General features: G+C 46.3%; 1 protein-coding gene across 2 annotated transcripts in view; it reads right to left on the minus strand.

Moving 5' to 3' along the window:
- The window catches only part of GPC1 (glypican 1), a 174,548-nt gene that overhangs the window by 38,870 nt on the left and 123,603 nt on the right, over window positions 1-12,075 (minus strand). The window contains exons 1-2 of one of the 2 annotated variants that reach the window (XM_021397197.1): window positions 9,384-9,446; window positions 8,286-8,373 (exon numbers count right to left, since the gene is read on the minus strand). The exons of the other annotated variant lie outside the window; for it this stretch is intronic. Coding sequence (XP_021252872.1) covers window positions 8,286-8,373; window positions 9,384-9,431 — 136 coding nt within the window. The 5' untranslated portion in view covers window positions 9,432-9,446. Of the gene's footprint in view, window positions 1-8,285; window positions 8,374-9,383; window positions 9,447-12,075 lie in introns of those variants that run through there. 2 annotated transcript variants of the gene reach the window in all.

Genomic DNA, 12,075 nt, shown 5'->3' on the forward strand with positions numbered 1-12,075 from the left:
GCAAAGGTGAACCTGGAGCAGCATTATGGCTGCGTGAGAGAGGATTCTGACGTAAAATGAATCTGTCTGGGTTTTCACCTCTGGAGTGCATACTGCTGTGCACGGAAAGCTGATGCTAACTGAGTGCCTGGGCACTCCCTTTTCTCACTGTGGCGGAGGAACAGGCAGCAGGTGCTCGTGCTGTACTGAAGACAGTGCTGCAGCAGGACATCGGCACCCAGCCCACCTGCAGCTCCACAAACACTAGCCCCAACACTTGGCTGGAGCTGCAGGTTGCTGGACCCAGCAGTGAGTGGCCCCAGCAGTTGCCATCTTGCCTTCATCCTGCACACACTTTGATATGTGTTGTCAGCATTTTACAGGGTTTTCACTCAGGATATCGAGATCTTTAGGCATCCCTTGGGCTCTCTGACAAGCAGCAGGGCTGTTATTTTTATGTGTTTGCCAGATGGGTCAGACATTACACTCTAAAGGCCAGTGAACTCTGTGTTTTTAAAATAACTGGAATCTTTTGCTGCCAGCTCTGGTGCCATGGTTCCATGCAGTCCCCACACACCTGCACTGCCTGCGCTGGCAGGGACAGCTGTTCAGTCCTGCAGCTCCATGCTGGCCTACTCTGGGCGCGTTTCCCCACTCAGTTTCCTCCTGCCCTGCAAGGAGGAAAGACACTGTGCTCTCCTACCACCTCCTGGCTTTCTGCTGCCCTCCATTAACTAGCAGAAAGGAGTGGATGCAGAACACCACATGCCCCCCCCTGCACCTACTGGCAGCAATGCCTTATCTCCATGAAACATCCAGCTTGCCTCGCCTTTCGGCCTGAGGCAACATGGTGAGCTATATCCCTTCACTTTTAATTTCTTCACATCGCTGCATGATGCAAAAAATCCCTTTGTCATTATGGGAAGGGGTTAGTGTGCTGGTGCCTGTCCTGCAGCGGCATGGCTGCATGATGACATGCACCGGCACCACACTGCCCAGCACCAGTATTTGTACAGGAGGAGAACAGCAAGCAGATGAGCTGGCAGGAGGTGCTGAGTGGCACACAGCTGGAATGGACCTGCACTGGTAACAGAAACATAACTGCTCACTCCCAAACTGGCTCTTGTAAAATGTCAGTAACAAGCATTTGTCAGCAGAAGAGGTAGAAGTGTCTCACAATAGCTCTCAGATAGGAGCAGTCCCACAGAAGATGCCATCCCACTGTTGCCTCAGCCCTGCCCGGAACACTCCTAGCCTCCCTTCCAGGACAGGGTCCCTGCCCAGAGCCGCTCCTCCCATTCCTTAATGTGTTTTCATGGCTGAAAGAATATATCTGCTGCCAGACTCCTGTTGACTTTTGGCGGGGCTCAGCTAGCCTCTTGACTTGGAAACACAAGGAATTAATTTGGGCTGAGCAAATACAGACAATAAAACAGAGCACAGGGTTTACTCTGTATTATTCTATCTAAAAGAAAACACAATGCTTGGCCATTTGAGGACACCTCCTTTCTCCAGGGGATGGCTTCCAAACAGACCTTAAGTGTGGAAGAGGTCAGCTCAACATCCAGCAGAGATAAACATACGGCCAGAGCCTTCACACACAGCCAGCCTCCTCAGCGCAGGTGGCAGGTGCTCAGCACCCAGCTACCCCCGCACTGTTCCCTGCACCACTCCTCTGCCCCTTCCAGCCGTGTCTGGCCAGGCATGAACCTCACTCATCCTGCTGGGAAGGAGACAGTGGGGCAGCAGGAATGGTTTGTGGGAGCAGAAAGGAAAGCGAGGAGATGTGCTCAGAGACAGGCTGAAGTGAAAGGCTGCGAGAAAGCAGGGCACATCCTCATGGGCTGGGAGCAGGAAAATGGGAAGAAAACAGAAACCAAAGGGAGAAGTTGCTGAAGTCATGATGGGTGTTCGCACTGCATGCACACACTGCAGGGAGACACTGCATCTTCGTCTGTCTGGGCAACTGCTCTGAGCACCTGGCGGAAGCATCACAGAAGGAGACCACAGGCTGCAGTCAGATATTTACAGAAAGGGTTAAGCAGCTCCCCTCAGCCGAGACGCGCATTCCCCTAGCAGTAATCTCTTCTATTTTTAAGGGATTAAAACCTAAGAAAGTACCGCAGCATCTGGCCCCTAAATTTGCAGAAATAACACATCAAGTGCCTTAAAATTTGTAATTTGGTAGATTAAACGATCAAAGCCTGGCCTGTCGGTGTCCGCATCCGATGGTGCTTTCATCTTGTTTATATCTTAGAAATTCTTTCGTGGACTAACTTTGTTGATTGCCTTCAAACTGTGCAGGTTTTGTTCCCTCAGCAGCTCCCAGCAGCAGCCCGCTCTTTGAAGTGCAAATGAGGAACCGAGAAGGGAAGAAAGGAAGGAGAAGTTTGAAAGCGCTGTTGGATGTCAGGAGAGGTCAGCACAGATGATGTGCAGGAGTGATGCTCCCAGGGCTCCCTTCGAGGCCCTCCCCAATTCCCATGGCACTCAGCAAGGCCTGCAGCATCCAGAGCGGTCACAGCACCCAGTGAGGCCACAGCACCCAGAGGGCCACAGCACCCAGAGCCGCCACAGCACCCTGTGAGGCCACAGCACCCAGAGAGGCCTGTGGCCTGGCACAGCACTCCGTCCTGGCGCCTGGCCCTGCCCGAGCCAAGCCCATGGCACTGCCACCTGCCTGCAGGCCCTGTGAGCATCTGTCTGAAGGAGCTCTGATAGTGACCAGCATGACTTTAACAAGATTATTAGTTTCCTAGGCAATCCAGTGCATACAAACAGTGGGACTAAGGAAACATCGTATGAAGGTGAATCGCTTCAGTTCCCACATGCTGCAAAGTATTGCTTGCCCTGGGGGAACTCCATGGGGAAGATGAGAACATTTCAAGAAGGTTATCCCTGAAAAACCGGGCTGGAAAGTTCAAATCTGAACACAAATGTGCTGGGGACTGTACAGCTGCCACACACCTCCAGCCTCGTTGGGTGAGGCTTTGGCTTCAAAGCCAAGCATTTGCCCAAACCACATGGAACCTTCCTGACAGACAATAAGGAGACAATTTAGATGGAACTTGCTGATAGACAGTAGACAATTTACATATGCACAGCTTTATCTTAAGAAATGTGACTCTGCACCTGAGGCTGTGCTTTATGACTTTTAAAGAGGCTTGACATTAAGTTTATTTCCATTATTATTTGTGTTACTGTGCTTCAAATTTCATCAGCAATAGCCTGAGCCAGCTTCAAACAAGCAGTCCCACAAGCATGCGCAAAGTCCCAAGGGCAGGACACCAGCTGCCAGCAGTCAGGAGCTGTTCAGGAACCCAGTACGGGTGTGTCCAGAGTTGAAATTCCAAACATGTTTACTTTTTCACAAAGCTCAGGGTCTGGCATGACAAACACAGCAAACAGCTGCAAACAAAGCCAGGAGGCTCCTCCTTTAGAGACGTGAATCTCTAGCCTGCAGAGCTGAGACTACACTTCCTCAGGACTTGGGGCAGCACCAGCTCCAGCCTGCACTGCTCCTCCCGGAGCAATAAGTCCAGGGGCCAGATACAGTGCCCACTGCCGCCTGCTGCATGCCTGCAGAACAACCTGAGGATTGCACTGGTGAGGTCTTGATGGGGTACACTCAATGTACTCATCTTTCTTAGTGCCACCAGCTTGTCTATCAGCAGCTCATGAAGAATCCACATAGCTAGAGGAGACTGCTTATCAATTTAATGGCTTCACTCAATTTTTGTAATAAACCTCAGGAGGTAATTGCTTTCTTTAGCTGACCCCCTCTTTAGCTATGGTGTCCCAGGCTAAGCAATAAGCTGATGGTAACAATAAATTGCATTTCCCCAGCTGAAATCAGTGCATCACAGAAATATTGCAAATGCTGCTCTAAGAAGAAAAGCCTCAAGGAACACCTCATAGAAATCCAGGGCTCAAGAGCTGTTGAAAGGACAAGCGCCTGTTTTCCTGCTGGCCAGGTCTACCTCCACGGGTTTCTTCACATAGAAGATGGCATGGTAGCAGCTGAGGGTCCTGGGATGTATCTCATTAAGAGCAGGGAGCTGCTGGACAAGACTGGCAGTCAGCCATCTCCAGTGCATTGATAGTGTGGGTTTAAATGCTCCAGGTTGTGCAGGAATGGTAGCCAGTAGAGCTGCTCCAGTTGCATCCAAAGCCGTAACATCAGCATCTTTCAGAGGACTGTGCTGCCCTCAACACCATTCCCTGGGGGTAATTGCTCACTCAGGAGTTCAGCAGGAAGCAGAGTTTCTCTGTCTTCAGGGCACGGGGGAACATGTCATAAACCAGGGTCAGGGGAAGGCCATGACGGCACTCTGAAGAAATTAGGAATCCATGACCAGCTGGTGTAAGGCACATTCAGCACAAGCAAAAAGAAGATATTTCTGTATCATATAAAACTGCAAAAATACCAGCGATGCTGCGATAGCATCCTTCCGAAGAGCATTTCCACCCTGTCCCCCATGCATTTTTCATGAGGGCCATTAGGGCCAAGGACCATGTCTGTCCTTATTTACATAGTACCTACCAAATCGGAACTGAAGCTTGAAAAGTGCTGCCTCTCTCTCTAGGCATGTATTCAATGCTGTTAACAGTATCTCTCAGACACAGAATGGACGTTTACTCTAGGATATCTATAGGGAGGATGCATTTATTTCTTTTAAACCATCGTGCTTGCAGTTCCACAGTGAATGGTGCCAAGGACTGGCTGAAATGCACTTCATCACCCTGCACCTCTCCAGCAGCACTTTGCTCCACAACAAGCCCTCTTCTTCTCCAAGATCTGAGCATGGGTGGCCATCACAGAACTGCTCAGGGTGCCCGCAGGCTGGTGACAGCTCTGCAGCCTAGGTGCAACAGGACACACTGCCATGCTGAGCTCAGCCGCTCTGTGCTGGAGGTCTCAGCATGGCACGCCTGCTCACTGATGTAATCCTCCATGTTTTGTCCGAAAAGTATGGCTTTTTGGCAAGCTCCTCTGGAGCCCGATGAAAGAACCCTGTATTTTTCAGGCCCTGGTGAGCAGTGGCAGTCACACGTAAGGAACTCAGCCCCATCCCAGGCGGCACACAGTGCATCGCCCACAGAAAGCTAAATTCGACTGTAAGCAACATGAATTGCTGCCTGATCACTTCAAAAAGAGATGCAGCCATTTAGAAGCAAGAGGTTTGCCAACCAAAACCAAGTTGCTCCAACAAGTTAACTCCCAGTTGTTTCTTAGAGAATATTCATCATCTTGCAGTAACATGAAAAATCTTAAGTGTATTGCACCTGTATGGGGCAATAGCGGTGGCCTGGGACCCCATGGCTGCCCTGCATGGAAAAGGGGAGCAGAGGGCCTCATCTGTCATACTTGGCAGAAGTATCAGTAACCAAGTCCTTGTCTCCTGAACAAGGTAGCAGGGTTCTCTGTAATTAATTGCTACTGTATGCAGAACAGCAAACGAGCCACTTCATGTATGAGGGCTGTGGATGTCAGCATACTCAGGGGGATGGTGCATTTCAGCAGAAGTGACAGCAGCGGTGGGCACTTCCGCTGGTGCAGATTTTTACAAGCATGGCATGCAGGCTCTGTTCACTGCTGGTGAAAATGCATAGCTAATGGTGGTGACTATTGTTTTGTAGCTGAGAATTTTCTCTATCAAATAGCGTTACTGTGCTCTTTGTATCTGTTGTAGTTTCCATGGAAATAAATAGGAGGCATTACTTTCAGAACAACCTACATAAATTTAGTGTTGGCTTTCTGGGCAACTGCTCTGGAAACTTTTTATTTCTTTTCCCTACTTTTTCAAGGTACCTTTGTACAATTTTAAAACTCAGCTACAGTTTTTTCCACATAACATTGGATAACTGATGCAAATTCCCACCCTACTGATGCTGCATTACCAGCAATCAGCTCATAAATCTCAGAGGCTTGGCTTTTTCTTACCAGGTCATTACTAGGGAAGCAGCGTTTCAGAAGGCACGTAGTGCAGCCTGTACCAAACGCTTTTTTAGGGCTGCCTTTAAGACCCAGCAAACAAAAGCAGGGATATCAGTAGCTAAAGGCAGGTAGCAAACTTCCCGTGCATCTTTTTCACTCCAGGCAGATTACTGAAAATACAGTATATAGCACAGCCCTGTAATGGAGCTTCTCCTGCGTCTTGGCCACTAATGCTACAATGCTTCCCAGGGACTGCCCTTCCAGACCTACTCATCCCACATCTCAAAGCCTAGCAAAATATGAAAGCTAAAAAAAAGAGCAATTGAAAGTGACCTCTGAAAAGAGTGAAATGTTAATGCAGCTATTATTTTATGTATCGACAATAATTTATCCACGGCCTGATGTATTTTCTTGGAGATCTTCAGCCTACCTGTCTGTGGCCATGCACGCATAATGTGTAATGCATGTTGTGCCACTGCCTGCACGCCTCCTTGACCCACCAAGCAGAGCTTGATGCTTTTGACAGACCTATCACAGCCAGCTATGCAGAGCAAAGACTGGTGAAACTGGAAGAAAAGCTGCTAGGTGAAGGGGAAAAAATGAGTGAGAATTTGCCAAAAAATCCCTTACATAAAAAGCTGCAAGTGTAGGTTGGCCAAGGTGAGTTTTAGGGCGGAGGCAGGGGTGAAATTATAGCCTTGCTGATAATGCTCAGTGAGTTTTGTGCAAATACAGCACAACTGGAACATATTAGTATTAAATTTTGAGTTTTATTTCCCAGAAAAACTTCCAGGATATATTTTATATTTGTGTTTTTGAGGGTGGTGGTTTGTTGTATTTCTGAGCTACATATACATTGTGCTGTTTCATATACACATGCACATAGATACAAAGAGATAATAATCATAGAATCATAGAATGGTTTGGGTTGGAAGGGACCTTTAAAATCATCTAATTCCAACCCCCTGATATAGGCAGGGACACCTCCCTCTAGACCATGTTGCTCACAGCCCCATCCAGTCTGGCCTTGAGTGCTTCCAGGGAGGGGGCTTTAACAACCAGGATTTGGGGCTACTTTCATTATAATGTGAATGTTACACACAAGGCCATGACTAGAGCACTCTGATAACCTCAAGGGGAGCCTCCAGGTGAGGCCGTCTAATTAAGGAGCTTAGTAAGCCCAAAGCCACTAAGAAAACCAAAGCAGAGTACAAAAAAAGCCCTATTGTACTTAAACCTGGTATTAGACACCTGTTGTGGGGGATTTACAGAATGCCATTAAGTTAAGTGATTCAGAAGATGCAGGTAAGTGACTGACACAAGGAACAGAACAAAGTAAGCCGATGTGAATCTCACACCAAGTACAAGCCCACTGCCCTGACACACCCTCCACGTTCCTTAACAGGGCAAGACTCAAAAATCAGACTACAAAAACATGTTTCATAAGAAATAACGTATGATGGCACATTGCCTACAGCAACATTTAGTATTTTTTCTTCTTCAGCAGGAAATCTGGGATTTGCTTCTTTGCCAGATGAACAGTGTCCACACTGAAATCCAAGGGCATGCAGGGCTCTGCGGTAGGGAATAACACTTCTTGGTTGTTTTCATTACTATTATTTACTTTTCACAGTCCTTAATGTAACTCAGCTTGTGCACCAGACTTCTCTTCATAACGCCATCCCAGCACCCAGTTGAGAAAACTAATTATATCTAGATGTTTCAGGAGCTTCCTGGGAGCATAACAGATGAGCAGTGAGGTCTGAACCTCAGGAACACTTCTGTGCACTTGGGTGCTGCCATGACGGCTCAGATCTTTTAATTTTTCGGTGGTGTTTTGAGAGTTGAACCCATACTCAAGTCAATATTTTCCATTCTCAACTGCTTAAAACATTTTTTTTATAATTAAACCCAAGCGATGTCACAGCAGGAACTGCATGGCTAATGAGCTGCTGTACAAGTCAGTCTGTCGAGAGGGATCAGCTTGCTATATATCAGCTCAGAAGAATGAACTCTATTCATGGCAGAACCCATTTTTAAGTTAACAGCAGATAATGGACACTTCCCTTAGCACAATGCTCCCCAAGATACAGTTATATTTTTCAGCAAAATCTGCTTGGTAATTGTTGCACAGGGAAAAAAAAAAAAAAAAAGATAGCCAAAGAGGACTCTTTGGGCTGCCCTTAGAAAGGAGCAAACCCCACAGCTAAAAGCCAAATGCTGCTGTGCGTGTGGTGTCTGCTGAATGTGCTCTGGTTGTATCTGTACTGCACAGTGCTTTGCATAAAGGCAGCAGAAGGAAACTTTAACTGAATCATTAAGAAGGTCCCTGATGCATGCCAAGCAAAGAAATGCATCAGATACAAACCCCAGTGTATGCTGAGTTGAAGAAGCCACAGGCAGCTACTCAGCAGGTCTGGTGAGAAGGCAGGCAATGTCCACAGCTGGAGGTCCCACTGCGAAGAGAAACATTCCTACTACATTCAGCAGGATTTGGGGTCACATCCAGCAGATCCTGAATGTTGTCCATTACCATATGATGGACATAAATATATACAATCATTAATACTCAGAATAGCACCTTTAAAAAACATTCTAAATAGGAAAATAGAGAGAGAATGCAAGAGGAAATACTGAAGAAAAAAATCAAAATTCAAAACATCTAAAAAAATTTGTTGATGCTCTTAAGACTGACTAGGTAATTTGGTGATAAGGAACCCAACTCAGAAGGAGAGGAAAACAAGAAAATTCAACTACTGGCTTCCCAGTTTACACACAAATCTGTTCAAGTCCGGGTTCAGAGAAATAGGCAGAAAATTCACTGCTTATTGCCCATTTATCCAAATGCATCAGCATTGCTTTGCTTATGCTGCTTGTACTTTTCCTTCCTGCCTACTCCATTTGCACATTCAGCTGATGTGCAGTAAGAAAGGCAGCAGCCCTAAGAGTGCAGTCTGATTTCCAGCTCCCAAAATGTGCTTTGTTTAGTTCATGGGAGGATAAAGAACTTGGGCTGGATTCTGATTTTGTTCAAATTGTGTTTCCGTTTTCTTAAAGTTTTATCTCAACATTGCAAACAGTGTTACACGCAGTTAGGTAATCAAATGCTTATTAAAATAGCTAAATAGTGTAGCACCAGTATAAGATTCTTATTTGCTGCCTTAAGGGTTAAGGTATTCAGAGAGGAAAACAAAAGTTGACTTGAGCCAGGGAACTGACAGAAAATCATGGCTTCTAACAGAGCCTCAATGCTGCAACTGATGTACCAGGATTAAAACATCTGTGGTCAGCAGCAGATGTTTTTGCACAGCATCAAATCTAAACACTAAGTACAGGAGAAAATAAATACTCTTCTGTACTAAGAAAGGGATTAGCACATCACAGCTAAGTCTGCAAAATAGATGTCTAACTTCTAATTGTAGCTCTCAGCACGGTAATCACTTATTTGCTCACTACACGTGCTCACCTCTTTGCCTCTCTGCGAGGTGGGTCTGTGCACTGAACTGCTCCACATGCAGTGGGCAACTTCATGGCATGTGCGCTGCTCGCAACTCCCGGCAGGAGACCGGAGGGGAGAGATGCTGCTTACAGAACGCGTTTGGTTCTCGCTGCAGATGGGCAGAATGGGCAGACACACAAGCAATCCTTACTTAAAAATTTAATAAGAATGCAAAGCTTTGCCCTTTGTGTACAAGATAAGACTTACTCTTTCATTTTTCTACATTGTTTGAGAATAAATGCTTTTATAAAACTGCAGAGACTGCATTTATGATCTGATAAAAAAAATACATGACATTAAGTTATGATAATGAAGAACTTGTTTGACAGGATTACATTCATCACTTTAAGTGATTTACATCCTATAAATCACTTCTTTGGGGATTTACTTTAATTTTCCTTTGGCTGGCAGTGCTACTCATTCTGTTACTGCGGTTCTGAAGATGAAAGTTTGGAATATCTCACATTTGTAGAAGGCATAAATATTACCAGGCAGGCTGAGAAAAGCTTTCTTGTTTGTTGAGTGCCTTTGGCTAAAGGAAATTTGGAGCTTCCTGTACCATCTGTGTCCATACCACATCCACTCAGAGTATCCACGCCAGTGCAGCTGCAGCCCCGGAGCTGGGCACCCTCACTGCAGCCTGGCAGGTCTCGGCATCGCAAGGACCACCCTGCCAGGTGAGCATCTCATGTCTTATGCCTGCAGCATGTCTGTAACTTTATTCAGATGGTGCAGTGCTGGAAGAAGAATCACGGTGATCTGAAGACAATTCACTGCTGCATCAGTGGAGGAAAGGAAATGCAGTAGATAAGGGCCAGCCTGGAGCACAGCAAGGATGAGTTTCACGTGCCCTGAGCCTCCTTCCTGCAGAGACGGAAAGGGGAAATCCAGGCTATTCTGGACTTGAAGTCAGGGGGAAGCATGGCAAGCAGGAATCACGGTCAAGTTTGATTTACAACCAGGCTAAATCAATGGAGAAAAGTACCACTAAAGTCTGAATAAGCATGGTTTACTGTGATGTAGAACATGGAATCAAAGTCACATGCAAAATAGTAACAGGTAAATGTCTGGAAATGGAGTGGAAGGAAAGGCAAAACACCATCATAGTGCTGAAGGCTTCATGCAGACCTGTAATTAAAGCTTGTCTCTGACTGAAGTAATCTTCAGTCTACAGAACCTAATGGGAAGATACAAATGACTGAAAACTACTGAATGTGTGGAAGGCTGCAAGACCAAGTCCAGCCGCTGAGCCATGACCTGAAAGCTGCAGGAGAACCACACTGCTCAGCAGCTCCAGGCTGCTCTGTGCTCCTTACCAGGAATGTCAGGAGCAATGCTGACCTGTGTTTGGACACTTGCTGAAGGCTATGCCTTGCCCTCACCCCTTTCACTGTGTTTTGGATTTCAGTAAAAACTTCATGCAACCAGATGCAAAGGCAGGATTTTGAGTCTTACCTCTATTCTGCTTCTGAAAGTCTCTCCCTGTCCCCAGTGATACAAAACAGACTATTAGCCAATTTAGATGCAAAGCATGATATAACTGTGTATCAACACCGCATGTTAGAAAAGGTGTCATCACACTTTGAAATGAAAAACTTCAGAGGCAAAGACTGGAGGAATGGGAACAGGTAGTGTGATAAAAATGTGGGAATGTTTATGTTTGTTCATTGTAGTAAAATGTAAAACTATTTGTTGATTGTGATAAAGTGTGAATGTGAGACTGTTTGTCCATTGTGAAGGAAAGTACTACTAGCCTGACGAAGGGGGGGAAATATAAACATCCTGAACCCCCTGAAGGGAATGTAAACGTCTAGGTCTAGTAACTGTCCTTGTGATAACTCGAACATTCTGTCTCGCCACTTCGCCTCTCCATCCTAAATAAAGCAAACCAACCCAGTAAGAGGAAGGTTACGATGACATCTAGCAACGGGAAAGTACAACTGCAGACGCCAAACAAGTACCCCGGAAGCCTCAACAACCAGAACTGAGAGACTATAAAAATAAAAAGCGGCTGGTGGCGGGTTGCGCCTTTTTGAGGAGTCGTGACTCTGCGACTCCCAGGGTGCCCAGCGCTGTTCTTTGCTTGTGTTTTTGCTTACTCGAATTAATAAATACTTTTCTATAATTTGGCTTAATTGTCAAATTTATGACAGGTAGCAAGCTCTGAGGAAGTTTCACTGTGCAATTAGCCTCTTGGGAATCATAAGGATGAACCAGGATCAAGTTGAATGGGTACTGCACTGTCTCAGTGACCACACAGCCTGAGATGATCAAGGCAGGCTTGCAAACAAACATCCCTGGGCCCTATGTGCCAGGTTGGGTCCGGATGGGAAGCTGAAACAACAGTGAAGGTTCTACATAACATCCTAACCCCATAAAGACTGCAGCCCTACCAACTCACTGCATCAGAAATCACGCCATTGAGCAGCATCTAGAAAAGATCTCCACAACTTTATTCTTTCATTTTTTTCCTCTTCTTTTGCTGGTTGAGGAGAGCCAGCAAAAATACCATGCCTCCAAAAATTGCTCACCTCAGCAGGGGTTTGGCGGCCAGGCACACAATGAGCCCTGTGTGCAGCCATTATTAACAAGACAGTCCTGCCACCCAGTGAGGCTCTGAGCTATCGGTGGTGACACCAGGAGCCATGGGCAGCTCAAG

Source organism: Numida meleagris, chromosome 4 (assembly GCF_002078875.1).
Source record: "Numida meleagris isolate 19003 breed g44 Domestic line chromosome 4, NumMel1.0, whole genome shotgun sequence".
Lineage (NCBI taxonomy): Eukaryota > Metazoa > Chordata > Aves > Galliformes > Numididae > Numida > Numida meleagris.